Raw genomic sequence first — 26,505 nt, forward strand, 5'->3', positions numbered from 1 at the left:
TGATATGCTGGGATGAAGGGCCACCAAGTTTGTTCAAATGAATGACACTGACATTCATTCAATGTCCCAGGGGTGAAATAATCTTAAATAATTAAACGCTTTGTGAATAACACGCATGTATGTTACACGTCAAAAATATGACAACCAATGCTTATATTTATATTTAAAGTGGCCATTACGTTTAAAAAAAGAAAATAGATGAAAAAATAAAGCATGAAAATAGCTTATACATCTGCATAGAGAAAAATATATCAGTCGATGGAACAGCCTATGGCGGGAAATACTGTGTGCTACTGGCTTCCGGTATGTTGTCATCGACAACCGACTAAACAATAGCAGTGGATGAATAGTCCAATCGACAAACCAGATATACAAAGATTGATACAACACTTCAATCCTTTTCAAGTATTTTAATTAGAACATTTTGCCATATTGATCAATTCTAAGAATATTTTAACAGTTTTTGCAGTGAAATCTCACATTGACTTAAACCCAATGTTTTCGTGACCTCTTCAACTTTGATTGTAGTAATAGTACGCCCGAGCCTAACTGCCAATGTTAATATTGGACAATAACATGCATTGGGCTTAGTAGCAACATTAAGGTACTATACAGTGGTAATGTAAATCTGTCTTAATCTTCTTTCGGGTCTACTCTGGTGAAATGTCAGATTTTTTGGATGACTAGCTTTTTTTCTATAATAGCTTTTTGGAAATAGGAATTCATACCAAAGTTAAAAATGTAATCAAAATAACAAGGTGTTGTGTTTAATTTTTGATGCTGTGAAACAGCATTCTTAGGTACGCTAGGCGAGCCTGTGCACATCTAAACAATAAAACCACTCCACGATGAAAATTAAATGTTGTTTTGTTCATTTTACCTTTTACTTGATGGTATAAATAAATCGATCCTCGGTATTAAAAAATACAAACATTGAATTTTACCTACATATGCACCATAGATGATGTGTTTTAAATGTTCAGTTTAGACTTTATGATTTTTGTATTACTACGCGTCTTGTGTACTCCCAAAAATCAAGAACAGCGCCTGGTTCGATGCCTTCCTCCGCGGCAGACTTTCGGTCGATTTTGGATTGTGTATGTTTGTTTCAATTTTACGTAATTCATGGTACTGATCGATTAATGTAATCAAATGTTAGGATGATAATTGCAAAAGAAAGTTCTTATAACGTTTACATTTTTTTTGTTTTGGTTGCATTGACGAACTATATCTTTTTATATTATCGTGAAGAACATTTTAAATATCGTGATTTTTGCTTCGCCGAATTTTTCTTATAATAAATCATGGCAAAATACTTTTGCCAAATAAAAGGTATATTATTTGGTTACTTATACCACTTAAATTTCTTTTGAATTACTAAGAACGCTGCTAACATCAAGAAAACTTCATGCAAAGCATCTGGCTCAAGTACTGTAAGTCTTCGTCTACCGTACAATACAACGACAAATAAAAAGTTTTTGTGTTCGCTATGGCTATCGTCTAGCAACCCGTGTTAAGAAGCAATTTTTTAAAAAGGAAACCAAACCAATTAAAAAATGTAATCAAAATTTCTAATGTTTTAATTTTGATGCGAAAAGCATTCTTAAAAGGCGAGCCTGTTATACAATAAAACCATCCACGATGTACAAAATTAAATGTTGTTTTGTTTTATTTTTCTTTTACTTGAGAGACATTAAATCGATCCTGTATTGAAAAAATACATAACATTGAATAAGAAACCTACATATTAACACGAAAGATGATTATTTTTAATGTTAGTTTAGACTTTATGATTTTTGTATTAACGCGTTTGTGAAACATCAAGAAAGCGCCTGGTTCGATAAAAATTCCAACTTACGGTCGATTTTAAATAATTGTGTTTGTTTATAACTCCAAAATTTACGTAATTTATGTACATCGATTAATGTATCAAATGTTAGGATGATAGTGCAAAAGAAAGTTATTATAACACGAGGAACTATATTTTTTTATATTTAGACTTTTAAATACATTTTTGCTTCGCCGTATGGTACACGGAGTGCACACTTAAAGCATCCTTTAGACTACAGGTAGACTAAAGGTTCGGACGTGACAAAAACTATGCACAAAGATAGACTACAGGTAGACTGCACAGGGTAGACAACAGGTAGACAGTGCACTAGTACAAGTGTGAACACGGTGTCCACGGTGTCCACTACAGGTGGACATCGTGTCCAGGTAAAATGTCCACTACATCCAGACCACAGACAGACTAGATGATGTGCCACAGAAAAATGAGAAAATATGTATTGATTCTGCAGTCTATATGGACTTTGACAGATAGAAATATTATTGCGATCAAAAACATTCTGATATTCATTGCAACATAAAAATTGCCGTTAATTACTGGAAATCATTTGTATGCAATTTTATTTGAATAGATACATATAAAGTAAAATGTATCAATATATATTATCAAACAATTTAATTTATAAAAAGGAGATTTAATTATAGAATTTCGCCAAAAGCAAATTAACTGCGTCTTAAAATTAACTGCGTATTAAAATTCTAAAACCACATACATGGTTATGTCTCATCAATGGATAGTTCCCAGTTGACTTGTTTTTCTTAGCTAGACCTGATAAGTAGTTTAAAGATGAAATTTTTTTTCGAACGCATAAAGTGATGAACCTTGCGTGGAGTAAAGATTTTTAGTATAAGCAAATCGTCGCCAAAGAGATATTTTGATCGGCAAATTATTTTGATTAAAAAGAGAATATACTTGATGGGCATAATAAAAGCAAGGACCATATAAACATAAACAAATTACATTCTTCATAAAATGTTTAACTATGTATGTATGGAATATAGTTTTCTAAACGGCAAGGTGCGCGAAATTGTTTGTATAATACGTATACATTTGCTACATGGAACCTGGCGCGTTGCAACAGCTATCGGGGTAAAAATGAGGATAAAGAAATCGTCACAATAGGAGGGTTAAAATAATAACGGCATTAGAAAATTTACTCTTTATTACTACTCAACAGATTGTCGAAAACCTGTAAGCACTGGCTTTAAAGTAAGCAAAAATATTTATTATCGGGCATGTGGGCTGCTCGTTGAGGCAATCAATACATGTTTATGTTCTAAGGACCGATCGCTAATATGTAGGTCATATGTCTGTCTAATACAAAATCAAACAGACAGAATTAATATTATATCCTAACTTCATACATTTAAATGTTGGATTCATAGTTGTTAATTAGATTCTGGAATTTGTAATAAATTAGTTTTATAATTCTAGTAAACCTTGATAATGTGACAATATCCTTATTTGACCTTCTTATACAAACCGCGTGAATTTTATGATAAACAATATATATATTAATGTATTATCCATACATGTAGTATATTGTTCACTTAAATTTGCCTGCTCGAAAGGTAGACCCCCTAGGCTAGGACTGCAGTTGCCATGGTCACTTGGACTTCATTTACTGTTCCATCAACCACACGGGTTTGATAATCTAAATTACCTAAACATTGGTCAGAGTGGGGCCAGGGTCTGCTGGGGCCTTCTTTTGGGCACCCTTCTATAAATATGTTCAGTCAAGTGTATCCACAGACTAACAACACCTGTATACATGTAGTACCTTATCCCAACCCCAGGAGGTCCATTTATAGCATGCTCTGTACTTAGGTGGCAGCCTCTCTACATACATACATTGTACTCATCAACAATATACGTACAGTTTATACAACAATGCTAGTCAATAGGGATATGTGTTTTAACTGGTAGTGTGCATTTTAATTTATTTGTTAATGAAGCTTTATCATATTAAAATTAATTAAATAATGCTAAATACCAAGTGTATAGTTTAACTAAAACATTTATTTCAAATTATTGGAAATACATATTTCATCCAATATTTTAATTAATTTATTTTTTTACACTGGTTTTGTACATATATGAAACCTGGATTACCTATGTAATATAAAATACCATGTTACATGTTGAATAAGTTCCTAATCTACATTAATTTTGATTATAAATATATAAATGTATTATTGGTTAATTCAAGGTTGTGACAGACATTCATATTTAGCATTGTATTGTAAGCTACCTTATGAAATAGGTCATTTTTTGTTACAATGTTTTCCCCCACTTCCCCCCCCCCCCCCCCCCCCCAGGAATGTACATGTTTTCTACAACAAGCATGTACATGTATCTAAAAAGAATTGGTACTTATGTGTTTCAAACTCATGAACATATATGATTTTTTAAACGGTAAAGGGTCAATATTTTGTTTGTCTTAACAAACTTCCATAGAAACAATTCTAAAATACATATTATATAAGGATACTGAATTCTCATAAAGCCGTTGCAAACAAAGAAGGTAACGATTCTGCCCTCTGGCCATCTATCGATGGTCACCTTGAGGACTGTATAGCTGGATACTGTGGCTTACCTGTATGTTTGACAAGTTATAATTACTGGACCATGACGCAATATACGGTCAAGATAACTTGCGGGGTTGGGATCATAAACTTTATTGTGTTACCGGTAATTAAGAATCAAAACAAGCTGAATTGGGTACTTGTAGGTAGACAACCAATTAGTGGAGGACGTCATATAGTTTGAAGTGGATATTTAATTCTGCATGATCTTTTAAAGACGTTCAGTTTTCATAAAGAATATGTAATTAAGTTTTTTTTTACGTACAATACTTTTAGAACTTAAAATAGCAAGAAAAATATTATAAAAGTGTATATATTTTAATGAAAGACGATCTACAAGGGTATCGCTAGACAACTGATTGATAGGCACCAAATCTTTTTGTTTAAAAGCTATGTATTACCCGGTATATGATTGTATTACTGATAGCTTATTATAAAAGAAAAAGTGTCTCAAAAGCACATTAGGACTGGTTTTTGCTGCAATTCAAAGTTGTTTTTGACTTGTGAAAATGCTTGATGTAACTCGGAAATTATAGTTTAATATATATATTTCCCCATAAAACATTTACTTTTGAAAACGTAATATAGACAATTTAAGATAAGAAATGGAAACTATGATATAATATTAAATAGACATAAACATGTACTTAATGAATATAAATGAAATCTTTATTACTTTTGCAGTGAAAAGGTTTTATTCATGTATACTTAAAAATTGTATTATTGTTATATATACTGTACATTAAATTGTAGATGTTGTAATTAAAAAAAAATAAACACTTAAAAATTATAATTATGTATTATTTTCAAATTGAAGAACTTATTCTTCCCCGATCCCTAACTGTAACACATCACCTTGTCTGTCAATTAACTCAATTACCTGGACACGATGTCCACTGTAGTGGACACCGTTTCACACGTAGTGGAACTCCGTGTCTACAAAAATATACTCATTATTTTACTGGCTGCTGCGAGGTGGCGAACCAAAAAAGGCCACTTTAAGTTGCTCGTACATATATGGATCTATATTATTCTTATATTGTCAGTTTTTGTTCATAAATTTTGTTCTGTTTTTCCTTTCTATATAACGCAGTTGTCCACAACTCCCAGTGACAGAACAAGGGAGGAAACTCGTATTCAAAACTATTACCTTTATTAACTGCGCAATAGTATACTCAAGTGAGACTGATATTTCTACATGGTATATATTTATATACGTTTTAGGTAATTAAAATGGCGAAGAAGCTGACAGAGACCCACAAAAACCAACTTTCCAAGTGGATTGATTCGTCAAAATCACACAAGTTTACATTACTGTACAAGATCAGCCGAGATGGCTGTAATGCTCAGACCTTCCACACTTACTGTGACAACAAGGGACCAACTGTTACCGTCCTTTATAACACAAACAACTCAGTATACGGGGGATACACCGCCGCCAGCTGGAACTCAAACGGTGCCTACATACCTGATCCAAAGGCGTTCTTGTTTAAATTAGAATACAATGGGACACCACAACCCATGAAGTTCCCCAACACCAATGAAACATATGCCATATATGGTGCATTTGATTATGGTCCGACTTTTGGTGGAGGCCATGACTTAATTTGTTTCAACGGAACTGTAAATAAATCTGGCAATTATTTCCCATTGAATGGGAGCACTAATGTGGGACATTCGTATGACATGCAAGGACAGAATTACTCCAGTGTCATGAACAGTCACATGCAAGTCCTGGAGCTAGAGGTTTACAGCGTTCAAGGTACAACATACTGAATACGGTTACAATTATAAATAGTATTTTTGTTGTTTATTCTTTAGGTCTCAGGCAAAATCAGGACTGGCTTTGACGTTGGCATCCGTCAGTCTGTCTGTCCGTATGTTTGTTTACATATGGTAATCTGAAGCTTCTACAAGGTTAGGATATTTAGAAAACAGACTGGGATTAAAGCTGCGGTAATATTAGCGCTGTTAATAAAAATAGATTCCAGAAAATTCATCCAATATTTGTTTTGGAAAGTAGAACACGCTTGTTGTTAAACACAGATAACTCGTGCAATATGTCAGTTTCTTGATTTAAACATATTTTATTTGCACATTATATACAAATGGGATTAGACACAAGTTGTGAACTTATAATCAGTCTTCTCCGGTTTGTTAGTAAGTTTCTATAAATCACAACATAATGTATACGGTTACAATTAATTTATTATATTGACGAACTCTATGTAATCAAATATAGGTGTATTGTATCGAGGATCATGTATTCGTGAATTACATCATTCTGAACCTAGTTACATAATGTACGTTGACTTTATTGAAATCGAAACGTCCACTTAATAATCCTGATTGATGAAATGTATTCGAAATACATCGGAATTATGTTTTAAAGTGTTACCTTCTTTTAATTGTTCAGAGTCACTGGATGTTCTTCAAAAGCCACTGGATGTCCTTCAAAAGCCACTGGGGGTTCTTCAGAAGCCATGGATTCATAATATTGATTGGAGTAGTAAGGTAATAGGGCATTCTTCAATCTAGATAAAGTCATTAATGCCTAATTCATAAACATGTTACAATCTGTAATTTCTCTCTTAGAAATATTCTTCTGAATAAGTGGGCATCAGAATTACTCTTCTGAAAATGTGGCGCTTAAAATTATATCCTTATAATATGTTATTTACTACCAAAAATTACCAACATTTTGAGAATTACAATACTTATAATGCATAGGATTAAATTTCATAAGTACAAATAAGAGCTCAAAATGATTTTTTGCAGTACTGAAAAAATCATTATATTTACATCTACAGCGCAACGGTGAAAGTATATAAGGTCCGACCTTGAAGTCCAGTTGTAATCTATAGTTTAATTTTACATTTTTACAGTAAAAATTGATTGTAAAGCGATCAGGGATGCTTCCATCTAAACATACATAAGTCGTAAAACAAGAATTGTACATTGCATAAACGTCGTCTTGTAACTAGTGTTTATAAAGCGTACATATTTGTACGCGCCTTTGAATGCTTTTCAAAGCTTAAATTTTGGTTTGTTTTCAATAGATTACTTAAGAAATAATAACATGTCAAAGTTTTCCCCGGTTAGGGCATATATGTCTTTAGCAAAGTCGACCTTAAAACAACCAATGTTGCAAGATATATTTTGACGCCTGATTAAGAAATCATGATTGCTAATATTAAATCCTTCCGATATTTCCATATATTTATGTCACATTCAAGTTTTCATTAACAGTTGAGATTTTTGTCACTATATGGCCTGCGATTAAAAGTATTGTAAATATCCCAGTATGCTATTGCTTAAATAATACATTGCAACAAAACACCGTATTGAGGTAAATATTCAAAATATTACGTTTCGATCATCATAATTACAAGTTAAATGTCTTTGATATAATATCAAGAAGATGCCACAGACAAAACTAGGCTGATATCAATACAAATAATACAATGTATGTCTATCCGCAGCTGGAGGAGGAGCTGAAAGACAAAGTGGCTGCCTACAAACCATTATCTGGCCTAGATCTCCAGCAGGCGAGGATCTTACTGGTGGGACAGGTTGGTGCGGGCAAGTCAAGCTACTTCAACACCATCAACTCCATCTTTAGGGGACATGTTAGTGCTCAGGCTAATGCGGGAAGTGCTGAGCACAGTCTAACAACTGCTGTGAGTCGAAAATTTGAAACTTTTGTGAACTGTTTAAAACAACACCTGTATGTTTACAGGTTACCTATGATAGATCACGAACATATAATGTTTAAACTCTAATGAAAAATGTATCACCTACCATTAATAATGGTATTTTAGATTTCAAGGATTTTATCAAGTTTAGTGAATTTGATAGAAGTATGAAAGTAGGCCCTTGAACTGTCTTCTAAGATCGCAGAAAGACAAAATGAGAATATTGGTGATCTTTACGTAGCAGTAAAATACTTGTTTGGTAAGAAGTAAGTTCATTGTTGCATATTTGTAAATTGTTTAACCATTATTTAGTACCGGATATATCAAGTCCGAGACGGATATGCCGGTAAACCCCTCAACTTCCGGTTATGTGACACCCGTGGCTTGGAAGAGGATCGGGGTCTAGATGATAGAGATGTGGACTATCTACTGGACGGTCAAATGCCTGACCGCTACAAGGTCAGTGGATATAGTATATAATCTTACATGGGTACTCTAAGTAGATAGGGATATTTCAACTGAAAAATTTTGCTTTCTCGTTTCGAGGGTTGACGACTAAAATATTTTTGTAGCAACCACGGGATATTATCCCTGTGAAGTATGGAAGAAATTTATATGTGCCATGCTATATTGTAAGATCATTCTTCGGCAGTCATAGGTTAGATGTCGTGACTATACAAAAACAACATAATTCACCTATATATATATTTACACATTCTCATTATTTATTTATTTATTTCATAAGCAAATATGAATTTGAATTGGTATTGAAATGGAACATGTAAGTTTAAGTCGTCCTGGCTATGAGCCAGTGGCGACGTGTTAATCTAAATGTTCGTACCCTGCATAAAAATTGTTTGACAGATTTCCAGTCGATGCGCACGCATACACCGACTTACTTCCGCTTCTGAGAATACCAATATTTAACGCAACGTATAATCATTAACAACTACAAGATCTTACACTAAATCTCCATGAATGTATTATTTATTGTAATATTTCTTACACTAGTAAGGATGTATAAAACACAAAGAAATTTTTCAAACGTAATGAAAATATTGGTTTTAGAAATTATCGACGTCAAAATAAAACGGAAGCCCTGGAACATTAGTGTATTCATCGTATGATTAAAGACATGTAGAAATAAAAAGTAAGAAATGAGGGTAGTATTTTGTTGTTTCGTAATTTATAAACTCCATATTAAACAAACACCAGTGATATTTAACAAGTGATTTTATTTTTGTTTTGTTTTTTAATACTTGTTACGTACGGGTCAATGTCATTCGTTGTCTGTAGTCTCCTTTGCTATGTATTTCAGATTGGTTTACGGGTGACATTCACCCTCAATATCTCTATAATTCTATGTCTTTTGGTCTCCTCCAGTTTAACCCCTCCGTGTCACTGTCGCCTGATGCCATATGCTACGTGAAGCATCCTAAGCTGTCAGATAAGATCCACTGTGTTGTGTTTGTCCTAGACGGTAGTACTGTGGATGTCCTTTCTGAGAAAGTGCTGGAGAGGATAAAGTCCATGCAGATACGGATGAATCAAAGAGGTGATGTTCTGTTTCGTATTCATTGTATCAATGCAATGGTGTAAATTTGTTTGAGATTGTTCAGTACTGCATTTCATTTAAAGCTGAAAACAAGCCTCCTTACGAAAAGTCAATATGTCATTGCTGAGCCTTAGTCAAAACAGCTATCCTGTCAGACTCGGGGCGTATGATTGAGCCTCTTTCCCCTTCATACAATATGAAAAGGGGGCTACCTGATTTCCCGTATTATAATAAGTGTACTAGAAGTGTTTAGTTGCATAGAATACTATTACCTCTCCAGTCGACATTCTTTTCGCTTGATTTATAGCAGATAAAGCCCAGTTATCCACAACAAAAAGCGGCAACAGGTCATAGTATTAGGTAAATTAGTTTCCCATCTTATTAACACAGATAAATAAACATTCAGTTCATCTGATTATGATAAGATGACTGTGCTTCGTCCGTCGTCGTGCGTCGTCCGCCGTGCATAACCTCTTTATTCAAACGGTAGACGTAGAGTACACATATTGAGCATGTAGCATGCGGGATGATTACTATTGTATACTTTGACCATGTTATTTTGTGCCAGTAGTCAGAGGACCGTCAAGGTCCCTGGGCCTCTCATTGCTTAACATTTATGTGTACCACGTCATCTTAAATAGCTGATGATGACAATTTTTATGCCATTGTCATTTATTTTCATATAGTACATGTTAAATTGTAATTGTTTTCCGCAGGAATACCCCAGGTTGTGCTGCTCACCAAAATCGATAGAATATGTGAAGAAATCTCCGATGACGTCAGCAAAGTTTTCTTTAGTCTAGCGATGAAGGAGTGTGTTGACAAAGTTGCCATGGTGATGGGTTTACCCCGGTCACATGTACTTCCTGTCAAGAACTATGAGGGTGAGGTTGAACTTGACCAGAACACCAACATCCTGGCACTTCTCAGTCTCAGACGGCTCCTATATTTTGTTGATGACTTCCTGTACAACAAACTGGACGAGATGGAGGCTGATCAAACACAAAAAGTTAAAATCAGAGAATGAAACGACGTATAATAGACGGAATTCTAAAGCGAATAAAAATTTGAAAGATGTTGAGAGAAATGAAGGAACATTAAAAGACATTTAATAATTGCTTTACAACTAACGCTTTTCACATGACATGTTTCCCTTAACCATAAACTGTAGATAATGATGATGATATGAACATGCTTCGGTGTCATTAAGTTAGGAATATTTAATCATAGCCAGTGTGTAAGATGTCATGCAGATTTTGAGTTCACACAAATAAGGAAAATGCAGATACATACGTAGAATATAATGGCGATCTTATTTTTATAACGTAGAATATAATGGCGATCTTATTTCTATAACGTAGTGTATAATGGCGATCTGATTTCTATAACGTAGTGTATAATGGCGATCTGATTTCTATAACGTAGTGTATAATGGCGATCTGATTTCTATAACGTAGTGTATAATGGCGATCTGATTTCTATAACGTAGTTGTATAATGGCGATCTGATTTCTATAACGTAGTGTATAATGGCGATCTGATTTCTATAACGTAGTATATAATGGCGATCTGATTTCTATAACGTAGTGTATAATGGCGATCTGATTTCTATAACGTAGAGTTATAATGGCGATCTGATTTCTATAACGTAGTGTATAATGGCGATCTGATTTCTATAACGTAGTGTATAATGGCGATCTGATTTCTATAACGTAGTGTATAATGGCGATCTGATTTCTATAACGTAGTGTATAATGGCGATCTGATTTCTATAACGTGTTATAATGGCGATCTGATTTCTATAACGTAGTGTATAATGGCGATCTGATTTCTATAACGTAGTGTATAATGGCGATCTGATTTCTATAACGTAGTGTATAATGGCGATCTGATTTCTATAACGTAGTGTATAATGACGATCTGATTTCTATAACGTAGTATATAATGGCCGATCTGATTTCTATAACGTAGTATATAATGGCGATCTGATTTCTATAACGTAGTGTATAATGGCGATCTGATTTCTATAACGTAGTGTATAATGGCGATCTGATTTCTATAACGTAGTGTATAATGGCGATCTGATTTCTATAACGTAGTGTATAATGGCGATCTGATTTCTATAACGTAGTGTATAATGGCGATCTGATTTCTATAACGTAGTGTATAATGGCGATCTGATTTCTATAACGTAGTGTATAATGGCGATCTGATTTCTATAACGTAGTGTATAATGGCGATCTGATTTCTATAACGTAGTGTATAATGGCGATCTGATTTCTATAACGTAGTGTATAATGGCGATCTGATTTCTATAACGTAGTGTATAATGCGATCTGATTTCTATAACGTAGTGTATAATGGCGATCTGATTTCTATATAACGTAGTGTATAATGGCGATCTGATTTCTATAACGTAGTGTATAATGGCGATCTGATTTCTATAACGTAGTGTATAATGGCGATCTGATTTCTATAACGTAGTGTATAATGGCGATCTGATTTCTATAACGTAGTGTATAATGGCGATCTGATTTCTATAACGTAGTGTATAATGCGATCTGATTTCTATAACGTAGTGTATAATGGCGATCTGATTTCTATAACGTAGTGTATAATGGCGATCTGATTTCTATAACGTAGTGTATAATGGCGATCTGATTTCTATAACGTAGTGTATAATGGCGATCTGATTTCTATAACGTAGTGTATAATGGCGATCTGATTTCTATAACGTAGTGTATAATGGCGATCTGATTTCTATAACGTAGTGTATAATGGCGATCTGATTTCTATAACGTAGTATATAATGGCGATCTGATTTCTATAACGTAGTGTATAATGGCGATCTGATTTCTATAACGTAGTATATAATGGCGATCTGATTTCTATAACGTAGTGTATAATGACGATCTGATTTCTATAAGATAGTATATAATGGCGATCTGATTTCTATAACGTAGTGTATAATGGCGATCTGATTTCTATAACGTAGTGTATAATGGCGATCTGATTTCTATAACGTAGTGTATAATGGCGATCTGATTTCTATAACGTAGTATATATAATGATCTGATTCTACGTATTAATGGCGATCTGATTTCTATAACGTAGTATATAATGGCGATCTGATTTCTATAACGTAGTATATAATGGCGATCTGATTTCTATAACGTAGTATATAATGGCGATCTGATTTCTATAACGTAGTATATAATGGCGATCTGATTTCTATAACGTAGTATATAATGGCGATCTGATTTCTATAACGTAGTATATAATGGCGATCTGATTTCTATAACGTAGTATATAATGGCGATCTGATTTCTATAACGTAGTATATAATGGCGATCTGATTTCTATAACGTAGTATATAATGGCGATCTGATTTCTATAACGTAGTGTATAATGGCGATCTGATTTCTATAACGTAGTATATAATGGCGATCTGATTTCTATAACGTAGTATATAATGGCGATCTGATTTCTATAACGTAGTATATAATGGCGATCTGATTTCTATAACGTAGTGTATAATGGCGATCTGATTTCTATAACGTAGTGTATAATGGCGATCTGATTTCTATAACGTAGTGTATAATGGCGATCTGATTTCTATAACGTAGTGTATAATGGCGATCTGATTTCTATAACGTAGTGTATAATGGCGATCTGATTTCTATAACGTAGTGTATAATGGCGATCTGATTTCTATAACGTAGTGTATAATGGCGATCTGATTTCTATAACGTAGTGTATAATGGCGATCTGATTTCTATAACGTAGTGTATAATGGCGATCTGATTTCTATAACGTAGTGTATAATGGCGATCTGATTTCTATAACGTAGTGTATAATGACGATCTGATTTCTATAACGTAGTGTATAATGGCGATCTGATTTCTATAACGTAGTGTATAATGGCGATCTGATTTCTATAACGTAGTGTATAATGACGATCTGATTTCTATAACGTAGTGTATAATGGCGATCTGATTTCTATAACGTAGTATATAATGACGATCTGATTTCTATAACGTAGTGTATAATGGCGATCTGATTTCTATAACGTAGTATATAATGACGATCTGATTTCTATAACGTAGTGTATAATGGCGATCTGATTTCTATAACGTAGTGTATAATGGCGATCTGATTTCTATAACGTAGTGTATAATGGCGATCTGATTTCTATAACGTAGTGTATAATGACGATCTGATTTCTATAACGTAGTGTATAATGACGATCTGATTTCTATAACGTAGTGTATAATGACGATCTGATTTCTATAACGTAGTGTATAATGACGATCTGATTTCTATAACGTAGTGTATAATGACGATCTGATTTCTATAACGTAGTGTATAATGACGATCTGATTTCTATAACGTATTGTATAATGACGATCTGATTTCTATAACGTAGTGTATAATGACGATCTGATTTCTATAACGTATTGTATAATGACGATCTGATTTCTATAACGTATTGTATAATGACGATCTGATTTCTATAACGTAGTGTATAATGACGATCTGATTTCTATAACGTAGTGTATAATGCGATCTGATTTCTATAACGTAGTGTATAATGACGATCTGATTTCTATAACGTATATAATGCGATCTGATTTCTATAACGTAGTGTATAATGACGATCTGATTTCTATAACGTAGTGTATAATGACGATCTGATTTCTATAACGTAGTGTATAATGACGATCTGATTTCTATAACGTAGTGTATAATGACGATCTGATTTCTATAACGTAGTGTATAATGCTTGATTCTTAAGTATTATATGACGATCTTTATTTAATCAGATTGTATCAATGAACCATAAGAGTATTTCAAAAAGATTCATATCACATTGAAGACTTTGAATGGAAAAATACCGATGATAATATTTTTGAACAGTTAACGAAAATAGATTTACTCTGGCAAGCTTGAAAAACTAAAAAGCTTCTTGTGAAGATAAGATTTTAAATGAATACTTTAAGAGTACAATGGATGTTTGCATACCAATCTATCCTTAGGTGTTTACTATTATATTGGATACAGAGAAACTGGAGTAATAAAACTAGTGAATAAAAAATAAAGGTGACCCAAAAATCTCGACAATCATACAGCGAGTACCCTAGTATCATGTCCTGGAAAAGTTTTTACTTCTTTCACTAACAATCGACTTAACAAGATTTTTGATGAACTCAGTCTTATTAGCAGTGCTCAAGCTGGGTTCAGAAAAAAAATATTGTACAACAAATGATATTTATGTTCCCCAAACGAAGTTGGGAAACATATTGTTTTTGCTCCGTTTCTTCTCCTTATTATTATTATTACAAGCTAACCGATATTTACATAATATATAATTCATTTTTCGCAATTTTCAGTCATGTGGACATGACGTACATAGCAAATATTTTACATGATGAATAATTTGCGTGCCCTTGTTCTTCGGCTGAGGTGACCAATATTACAGTTCACGGTCCTGGAATAGCAGTTGAGATGGGTATTTTTCATCTTGTATACACGTTCCTTCCACATATTCATATATCTAAATATAACTGTCGAAGACAGATATATCTGGATCAAATTATCGATGAAAAGTTACATAATACTTATATGTATAAGAACACGATCGAGTGCATTGTGGGTAGCGATAGGCCTAAGACGTCTCCTTGCAGGCGGTATATGGAAGAAATAAATGATTTGTTTTAATGTCCAGGAGACAGGAGTCATCTCGTCTTTCCGTGTCGACACCAAAATAAAACTAACAGGCCTATTCAAGGATACGTCCTTGGCCTACTGTAAGATATTGACCGTGAATCCGATGTAAATCCTAAGATATATTATTATTTATTTTGTAGTAATAGCTACATGTACATGTAGCCCTCACCATATCTTGCGATTAGTTTGAATAAGCATGTTTGCATGATATATTAAAGAAAAAACGGAAAAAAATTGTCGCCGGTGGTGAGAATCGAAAGATGAGAAGAACTGCACGTTAACACTAAGCCCGATTTCTGTTTTTTATATACAGTGATTTTTTTATGTGAAGCAGATACCATTGTTATTTTAATCACATATCTTTAATAGCAAATATTTGATGATGTATGATTTAGTATTTCCTAAAAAGGGCACAGCCCTTCGTGAAGCACTTCTAAGGTAACGCATACACGAAAAAAAAAGAAAAAACAATCTTTAAAATTCAATCCTACACACTGACAGCTTCAGTTTGCAGTCGCCATTTTTTACCCACTGTAAAAAATCCCGTCAGCGTGAATGCGATGCTTTGAAGTCAGCTCAATATATAATCTAGCGGTTCAAACGCCCTTATGATACGACGAACGTAATCTTCGTCTGGTAGAAGCTCAATGCAATTGCTCTTTATTTGGAAGCGTTCAAGTGATAGACCACCTTCCAATATAATCAGCTGACCCAAAACGGAATATCTGTTACGGAAATAAAAAAAATCTTCTTCCTCTTATGTGCATTTCCTTCTCAGATGGGGGTTTGGGGACAAGGATAGAGTGAGTAAAAAAAAATAAAAATAAAATTCTGCTCCGTTATTTCCATAAATTGAACTTTTTAACATTGCATAATTAAAGGTTACTGAAACATGTGGTTGCGCCCTTTAAGGCCTTGCCTTCAGTCATATTAGGAAAAAAAACTTTTGTAAATGTGATGTGCATGTAGCTGTTGTTTCAACATGAAGAAAACTGAAAAAATGGTAATAACGGATTGATCACAAATATCAAAGTCTTTTGTTGTTCTTTAATATACCTGGTATACGATATTCTTTGTTTGTTTGTTATTTTATTGATTTTTTTGCCGAAATGCTCGAACGTTGGTGAAGACACCCCTGAGAGGAACGAGTCAGATTTCGCCGACACGAAGCACAGGATCGTGTTACGTTGATACATGTACGGAGAAAACAACATTTTTATTTCATAATGTTACCATGGAATATCAAAGTTATATGCAGTGAGAAACTGTACAATACTATCTATTTCAGATTATATTTTTCGGTCGAGCCTACTGCATATGCATCATAAAATTCTACTTAGTTGCATGAAAAATCACGATAACTCAATGTCGGGAACAGATCCGATTTGATGCATTCAACTCAAATATAAAAAAAATGAATGCTAGTGCCGAAACCTTTTGGACGTAAGATAGTTCATGTGAATGTTTAGGTCTTTAAAGATCGCTTCTTTTTAATGAATATGTTGTAAAACCTCGTGCAATGCCACACATGAAACTACACGGTCACTGATAATAAAAGTATACTCACCAGGAACTGTGGCTCTTGGCGAGTACAGGCATATAAACATCGTTAACATACATGTCATTTACAGTCAAAGTCAATGTCAATACTAAATAGGGTATACGTGGTTACTGGCTGGTGCTGGATTCAAGACTGGCGAGGTTTGTCAACCACCTATCGGACGCACACAGATACCCGAGGTATCCCGAATACCAGCGGCATTCCGATAATTAATACAACTTGACCAACCCCTGTTTCACTACAAATAAGAAAAAAAAAACATGAAAAAATCACGATAGGCTTAGCTGCTCGCAACCCAGTTCCGCGGTTTCATCGGTTTTCGACGGCGAAAGACCAAAATAGATTTTTACACACAATGTCAAACATATTCAATTCAAATCATTAATTATATGTTTCAGAAGCATTTTAATGATGTTTTGTGCAATATTTCATGAATTTCATCTACTAAACGAAGCATTGTATCCACAAACGCTGTAAGATTTACATTGTAGCCTATATTTCTTTTTGTCAAAGTGACGTTTAAATAATGAAATGTTTCAAGATAAACTTACACTATTATTTTAAACTATGTTATGCTGTATATGAGTGCAAATTGTCGACATGATACCACAAATGAATGCTTATTCCTCCAAAACGCCAGCTTGCAAGGTCGAATCACCCGGGCTCATAGAGGACTAAAAAGTGACGTCATTGGAATGTTCGGGATCCAATTGTCAAATTTAGAAATGGTAATCAGAATAAAGAAATTAAACATTTATTTACTCATATCGCAATATTTTCCTATCGCAATTGTTAGAGGAAATTCTTATTACCTGGTATCGAGTTCTATGCTTGATTAATCTCTATATTAGTGCTGAAAATATCTGGTTTATTGATACTGTTTCGCTACTTTTGTTGAGTTTGAATTCGCAAATTCGAAGGGCGTCAGAACGCTTGTTTTCAAAATGAATCAACACCGTAGTGATAAAGACCTTCCAAGTGAATTTTTGCATCGGAGGAACTGGGACATTAAAACATGATTTTCTCAAAAAGTAATAAAAATAGAATACATTAATTTTGCTGGTACACTAAAAAAATCATTCTGATTTTGGAACAGCTGGAATTATGAAGATACCTCTAACAGTATTTTTATTATTATTATTACATATTATGTAAGTTAATTATTTTTATTTTTATTTCTTCCACTTTCTTCCGCCGCGCTGGTTTCCGCAGCTTTTCTCAGAAACTACTGGGCCGATTATCGCGAAACTTCAAATACATACTCATTAGGGTGTCGGATTGTGCAAGTTTTTTTCCCAACCGGAAGTCCAAGATGGCCGCCAGGGCCCATTTCCTGTTTTCAGGTTTCGGTCTCCGATCTCAATGAAAATTGGTATATAGGGGTTTTAAGGGATGGCGAACATCATGCAAACATTTTTGTAAAGATTTTGGTATTCCAAGATGGCCGCTGGCCCACTTTCTGTTTTCAGGTTTCGGTCCCCGATCTCAATGAAAATTGGTCTATAGGATTAATTAGGGATGACGAACAACATGCAAACGTTTTCATAAAGATTTTGCTACTCCAAGATGGCCGCTGGCTCACTTTCTGTTCATCAGGTTTCGATCTCCGATCTCAATGAAAATTGGTCTACAGGGGTTTTAAGTGATGGCGATCAACATAAAAACATTTTCGTAAATATTTTTGATATTCCAAGATGGCCGCTGGGCTAACTTCCTGTTTTGATATTTTGGTCTGATTTCAATAAAAATTAGAATATAGTGGTATTAAGGGATACTGAATAATATGATAAAAAATTTAAAAGATTGTCGCTGGGCCAACTTTCTGTTTTCAATTTTTCGTCAGCAATTCATTGAAAATTGGTAAATGGGGGGTTTTAACTTAAAATTTTAAGGGATGCCATACAGTCATGATAACTGCCAAATCAATTCCTCTGAAAATAGCCTTGTATTACCGTATTTTTGTGTGTATAGTGCGCACTTTTTTCATAAATTATCAAATGAAAGGTTGGGGTGCGCACTATATACAGGTACAAGGCATGGCCAGGTCCTGGGTCATGATCACCGAGTTATGTAGTTATGCACATTTTAGGAGAACCTGAATTCCTATATAAAAGTACATCAAATTTCTCCCAAGATGTTCATATACACTGTGAAACTGCATTCTTGATTTGTTGCAATTGGGGATGCGTTTGGGGGACTATGTAATGGTGTCCATTACAATGAGTAATTGTTAACACTAGTTTTTTGCCCACCATCATCAAATCGCATTTCGTCCGTGGTTCGGGGTCCGTCAGTAAACAATGCTTGTTACCGCTATTTCGGGGATGGGGAACAGAGTTTTTGTATAAATTTTGGCTCTGACCCCACCAGGGACAGGAGGGGCGGGGCACAATAGGGAATAGAGGTAAATCCTTAAAATCGCTACTAGTCATAAAGTTTTACATTGATTTTAACCAAAGGATATTGTGTGGGGATAGGAAAAAGAGTTTGTGTAAATTTTGAGTCTGACCCTCTCGAGCGCCCAATAGGAAAATTACAGGTAAATCTTTAAATTAAAAAAAAGAAATAATGACTCTGTATTAAGAACATTTCTTGCCATCATAAACCAGGTGAGCGATACAGGCCCTTTAGTCTCTAGATCTGGGCCTCTTGTTAATAATAATACATGGTCTTTTGTTAAGCGATATTTTCGATATATCAGCGCAGGTGGCTTTTTGTAAGTATGATTAGTTTTCACTTTCACTTTTCTTTCCAAGAACAGGTGTGTTGAAACGCCACTTGACAAAGAACACCAGCTCGCTACAGAGAATACAAACACGTCCTGATTTCTGTCGGTTCGGTCCATCGAAAGTAAGTATGCCATTAGTATTGACTTCACTGCTAATAATACACATGTTCTTGATTTTGTTAAAAATCTAGCTACTATTGTAGCGGAAAAGATATCACCTTTTGACTGACCTTTCCGCTACTGCAAGGTCCCTCTATAAAGCGCGGTGGCTAGTTTACAAAATGTCGGTCGATTTTAGCCGGTATCCAGGTATGTGTCAAGTTGAGCCGTGTTTGATCGGAATAATTTTCGACAAGACATAATCAATGGTCGGTCGTACCAACACCTTGCAGTAGCAGAAAAGTCAGTCAGAAGCTAAGGGGATATCTTTTCCGGTACAACTAGTAATATCATACTCTTCATAATACTATATATGTTGTAGAGTACCGGCGTATTACTAGTAATAACATGAAATCAAAAACTGCATGGTATTATATTTTGCATGGTAATATGCATGGTTTTTACGTATGCACTTTTGATTATAACAAGAACGTAAACAAGATATGCTCTACTATAAATAATTATTATAAAATGCTTTTGAACTTTCACTATCGTTTTTGTTTTATCGAATAATCGGTAAACTCCCACCGACGCCATTCAATCGACGTTATAATGCCCTTTGTATATCCTTGCATTACGCTTTGTTAGTTTTCCGGATATTAAAAAAAAACTTGTTGCGCTTCTAGTAGTTCTTGGAATATTCCCCAGCATAAATGTTATTTTAAACTGAAGATCTACAGTATCGTATGCAATCGGATCTCCTCGGAGAAATTTTCGGCAATCTTCTAAATTTCCGATGATTGACGGGAATTACTCGGAGATGTCGCGATTGTATCGTATGGTGACTCATATTTAGAATTTAGCTTATGTATCTAAGTCCTTATGTCACGATAGTTAAGCAATAGTCTAACGAAACACCAACATGTGTAGAAAGCATGTGGTTGGGATATGGCACGTGAACAGTATGTCTAATTTGTACACTACGAGCTATGTACTCTACAGTATGTTAAAATCCTGATTTCAACTTAATTTAATAAAAAATATAGATTATTGGAATTGATTTCAGACTCTAATAATAATAATTGTTTATCACCAATAACATAAATACACTTAGTTATTTTTGCGATTAATATAATGTATTTTTGTTTTTTATACTTGGCACATCAATTAAAAACCCATAGACGTAGGTCCAAGTGAGACAATAAAGTTGGACTCGTTATCAAATGGTGAATTGATAAAAATAATTTCCGGACACCAAGATGAACATTTTGTATTATTTTCTTATAAAACATTAATAGGTAGATTCACAGTAAGAGTATATTGACAGAAAACGTTATATGCATGTTACAAGTTTTGGCTCAAAAATTGCATATACAATACATGCGCGAGCCGAAATGACAAAAACACACAATGCGTTAGATTAAATTCGATGTATGAGCTCATGGACACTTATCTTGTTTACTTATACAATTCAAACATTCAAACATGATATGTATCCCTGCAAGCGATATCAGACTGATATGGTATACTATAGATAACACGGGGATACTAATATTCTGTGTGAGCGTTTCTTTTGTACTATCATAACGGATTCAATTCTTGAAGTATCAAATCGTCACTGTGGTAAGTAGATATCTAGGTCATTTGACCCGAAGGGTCAGCATGACCATTGTCATCAGGCATCGTCTGTCGTCGTGCGCCGTCCGCCGTTGACATGCGTAAACTTTTCATTTAAACGACTTCTTCTCAATAACAGAAAGGCCCAGGATACTCATATTGGGACTACCAAGTTTGTTCACATATAACCTTGACCTTGATTCAATGTCATAGGGTCAAATAGGCTTAAATCTTTAAACGACTTCTTCTGAAGAACCGAAAGACTCATGGTACTCATATTAGGCCTATGATATGCTGGGATGAAGGGCCACCAAGTTTGTTCAAATGAATGACACTGACCTTCTTCAATGTCGCAGGGGTGAAATAATCTTAAATAATTAAACGCTTTGTGAATAACACGCATGTATGTTACACGTCAAAAATATGACAACCAATGCTTATATTTAAAGTGGTCATTACTTTTAAAAAAGAAAAAAGATGAAAAAATAAAGCATGAAAATAACTTATACATCTGCATAGAGAAAAGTATCAGTCGATGGAACAGCCTATGGCGGGAAATACTGTGTACTACTGGCTTCCGGTATGTTGTCATCGACAACCGACTAAACAATAGCAGTAGATGAATAGTCCAATCGACAAACCAGATATACAAAGATAGATACAACACTTCAATCCTTTTCAAGTATTTTAATTAGAACATTTTATCATATTGATCAATTCTAAGAATATTTTAACAGTTTTTGCAGGGAATTCTCACACTGACTTAAATCCAGTGATTTCGTAACCTCTTCAATTTTGATTGTAGTAATAGTACGCCCGAGCCTAACTGCCAATGTTAATATTGGACAATAACATGCATTGGGCTTAGTAGCAACATTAAGGTACTGTACAGTGGTAATGTAAATCTGTCTTAATCTTCTTTCGGGTCTACTCTGGTGAAATGTAAGATTTTTTGGATGACTAGCTTTTTTTTCTATGATAGCTTTTTGGAAATAGGAATTCATACCAAAGCTAAAAATGTAATCAAAATAACAAGGTGTTGTGCTTGATTTTTGATGCTGTGAAACAGCATTCTTAGGTACGCTAGGCGAGCCTGTGCACATCTAAACAATAAAACCACTCCTCGATGAAAAATAAATGTTGTTTTTTTTCATTTTACCTTTTACTTGATGGTATATATAAATCGATCCTCAGTATTAAAAAATACAAACATTGAATTTTTACCTACATATGCACCATAGACGATGTGTTTTAAATGCTCAGTTTAGACTTTATGATTTTTGTATTACTACGCGTCTTGTATAATCCCAAAAATCACGAACAGCGCCTGGTTCGATGTCTTCCTCCGCGGCAGACTTTCGGTGGATTTTGGATTGTGTATGTTTGTTTCAATTTTACGTAATTCATGCTACTGATCGATTAATGCAATCAAATGTTAGGATGATAATTGCAAAAGAAAGTTCTTATAACGTTTATATTTTGTTTGTTGCATTGACGAACTATATATGATGATACACTTGCGCAGTTAATGAAATTATTAGTTTTGAATACGAGTTTCCTCCCTTGTTCTATCACTGGGAGTTGTAGATCCATATATGTACGAGCAACTTAAAGTTACAATCAATCAATCAATCAATCAATCAATATTTGATTTTAGTGTCACGCATCGTAAAAATATACAGCCATTGATAAAATAAATATACAAGTAATTTTTGACGCCCAGCCGATATCAAATGAACTTTTATTGCCGTGTAATGTACGGTAGCCTTACGAAGACTTGCTTAAGCCCGATGCTTTGCATGAAGTTTTCTTGATGTTAGTGTTCTTAGGAATTCTAAAGAAATTTGAGTGTTATAAGTAACCAAATAATGTACCTTTTATTTGGCAAAAGTATCTGGTCATGGTTTATTACTCTAAAGTCGTCAAAGCAACCCGTGTTAGTTTTCTAAAAAGGAAACCAAAACATATCCGGAAATGGTAACATTTCTAATGTTATATTTTCCGAAAATATTCTTAAAAGTTTAGATGGGTATTAAGACACAGTTATGTTAACTAATTATTTTTTGTTTTTGAAGAGACATTGATGTTGAAATCGATAATTCAGAAATAAGAAATTTAAATAAAACATTTATTTAAGTTATTTCAGGAAAATAAGTTATTCAAGTTCTTGAAACAAATTAAAATATCATAAAACAAATACGGTATACTATAAATATATTTTGTTATAACTCCAAAATTCAAAACTGCACACTTAGTATATTAATTCAATATTTAAATGAAAAACACATTTTCTCTATTTCTTTGTTTGAGTCCTTCATTCACAGCATCTATGAGTGGCCTTGGCACTTTGATTAGATATTATGAATCAAAGATAGTTATTTGACGTAAATTGTGTTCTCACCGGAATTTCAATGTTCTGGGCATACACTCGGCAAACTAAAGCAATATTTTGCAAATCAGTTGTCTGATGAGTATGAATATTCCCAAAATTGACAAAACCAATGTGATCTTCAAGAAAAATAATAATATTACACGTTCATTCTATTATTTTTGCTCAAGACAGTCGTATATTTTGCCCCTACCCCCTACAGTTTAAAGATGAAAATACCTCGTTTTTCCCATTTTTGGCAGATTCAACGTTTCGCAGAAAAATATTCTGATGATTATTTTTTTTTAAATTTTGCAGTCCCATAGGTTATGATTCCAATCTTATATGCTTATCATTTTCATCTCAGTAAACATAAGAAAGATTTACACAAAAAAATTAACTTGATATAGCTCAAAATGTTGTTGCATCGGTGAGTTAAGTAAAAATATTGAAGAAAAAAAATGAAATTTCACCTCTCTTCAAATTGTAAGAAACGCACCTTTTCAAAATGATCGCCAAATTGGACATGTCTTAAAATTTGTGTATTAAAATTCTAAAAGCAATTGAAGTCTTATTTTAGGTCACCTTAGACGAAGTCTCAAGTGACCTATTCTAATCGCCTTTTGTCCGTCGTCGTCCGTCGTGCGTCGTCCGTCGTCCGTCGTGCGTCGTCCGTCGTCCGTCGTGCGTCGTCCGTCGTCCGTCGTCCGTCGTGCGTCGTGCGTCGTATGTCCGTAAACAATTAACATTTTCGACTTCTTCTCCAAAACTGCTGAAGCAATTGCAATGAAATTTTGCACAAACCTTCTAAGGCATAAGGCCAATCAAAATTGTGTATTATATGGTCCCCACTCCCCAGGGGGCTGAGGGAGGGGCCAAAAGGGGTAAAATTGAGTAAAATTTCAAAAATCTTCTTCTCTGCTCGCAGATGTGGTAGGATCAAATACTCTTCATAGATAGAAAGGTCTTAAGGTCTTTTACAAAAATTGTGAATTATATGACCCTGGGGTCTCTAGATTCCTCCTGGGGAGGAGGTTAAGTTTACTATAGTTTATATTGGAAAATACATTTTTGAGCATTATTTGGTCATTTGTAATAGAAAATGAGTCAAATGTTGTCAGAATTATCAGTATGAGATGGCCATTTAATCCTTTTAACAAATTTTCTATGACTGACCCCCGGGGGCCTTAGGGGCGGGGTCAAAAGGGGTCAAATAGGCTAAAACTTCAAAAATCTTCTCCTGAAATTCTGGAAATGGTAGAATCAAATATTTTTCATAAATAGAAAGGTCTTAGGGTCCTCTACAAAAATTGTGAATTATATGACCCTGGGGTCTCACGTTTCCCTCTGGGGAGGGGTCAAGTTTACTATAGTTTATATAGGGAAAACACATTTATGAGCATTTTTTGCTCAATTTTCATTGGAAATGAGTCAAACTTGGTTAGAATTATTAGCCTGAGATAGAATTTTAACATTATATCCATATTGGTCCAGGCCGACCCCCTCGGGGCAGAGGGGCGGGGCCAAAAAAGGTCAAATAGGCTAAAACTTCAAAAATATTCTTCTAAAATTCTGGATATGGTAAAATCAAATACTTTTCATAAATAGAAAGGTCTTAAGGTCCTTTATAAAAATTGTAAATTATATGACCATGGGGTCTCATGTTTCCCCTTGGGGAGGAGGTCAAGTTTATGAGCATTTATGAGCATTTTTTGCTCAATTTTCATAAGAAATGAGTCAAACTTGGTTAGAATTATTAGCCTGAGATAGCATTTTAACATTATATATCTATATTGGTCCAGGTCGACCCCCTGGGGGCACAGGGATGGGGCCAAAAAAAGGTCAAATAGGCTAAAACTTCAAAAATATTCTTCTAAAATTCTGGAATTGGTATAACCAAATACACTTTATAGATGAAAAGGTCTTAAAGTTCGTTTTATAAAAATTGTAAATTATATGACCCTGGGGTCTCATGTCTCCCCTTAGGGAGGGGTTAAGTTTACTATAGTTTATATAGGAAAAACACATTAATGAGCATTTTTTGCTCAATTTTCATAGGAAATGAGTCAAACTTGGTTTGAATTATTAGCCTGAGATAGCATTTTAATATCATATCCACATTGGTCATGGCAGACCCCCTGGGGGCAGAGGGTCTGGACTAAAAAAGGGTCAAATAGGGTAAAACTTCAAAAACCTTCTTAAATTCTGGAAATAGTAGAATCAAATAATGATAGATGGGAAGGTCTTAAGGCGTTTTATAAAAATTGTGAATTATATGACCTTTGGGTCTCACGTTACCCCCTGGGGAGGGGTCAAGTTTACTTTACTTTAAATAGAAAAACATATTTGTGAACGTTATTTGCCCAATTTTCATAGGAAATTAGTCAAACTTGATTAGAATTATTAGCCTAAGATATAGCATTTTAACATCCATATCCGTCCTCGATGACCCCTTGGGGGACCAGAGGGGCAGGACCAAACAGAGTTAAAATGCTTAAAATTTCAAAAAATACCTCTAAGTTCACAGGTTTGATGGAAGCAAATACTCTTCATAGTCTAAAAAGTCAAATTTATAAATCACTGACCAACTTCAAGGCCCAGCATATAGTGTTTATGTGTCTTTAATTTGTTTCATTATTTGTTTCATTATATATTCTAACTCGGATGACAGTTAAGGCCCATGGGCCTCTTGTTTCACATATTTTCTATATGGTAACTTGCT

At 34.3% G+C, this 26,505-nt stretch overlaps 1 protein-coding gene across 2 annotated transcripts in view; it reads left to right on the top strand.

The window, feature by feature from the left end:
• Positions 1-26,505, top strand: part of LOC138324045 (interferon-induced protein 44-like) — a 111,362-nt gene that overhangs the window by 2,220 nt on the left and 82,637 nt on the right. Inside the window, exons 2-7 of one of the 2 annotated variants that reach the window (XM_069269052.1) lie at positions 5,659-6,196; positions 6,851-6,948; positions 7,917-8,114; positions 8,442-8,588; positions 9,513-9,684; positions 10,401-11,169. In XM_069269052.1, coding sequence (XP_069125153.1) covers positions 5,668-6,196; positions 6,851-6,948; positions 7,917-8,114; positions 8,442-8,588; positions 9,513-9,684; positions 10,401-10,711 — 1,455 coding nt within the window. In that variant the 5' untranslated portion in view covers positions 5,659-5,667 and the 3' untranslated portion in view covers positions 10,712-11,169. Of the gene's footprint in view, positions 1-5,658; positions 6,197-6,850; positions 6,949-7,916; positions 8,115-8,441; positions 8,589-9,512; positions 9,685-10,400; positions 11,170-19,727; positions 19,822-26,505 lie in introns of those variants that run through there. The other variant, XM_069269051.1, reaches the window with a different exon arrangement.

The sequence above is a fragment of the Argopecten irradians genome, chromosome 5, assembly GCF_041381155.1.
Source record: "Argopecten irradians isolate NY chromosome 5, Ai_NY, whole genome shotgun sequence".
Lineage (NCBI taxonomy): Eukaryota > Metazoa > Mollusca > Bivalvia > Pectinida > Pectinidae > Argopecten > Argopecten irradians.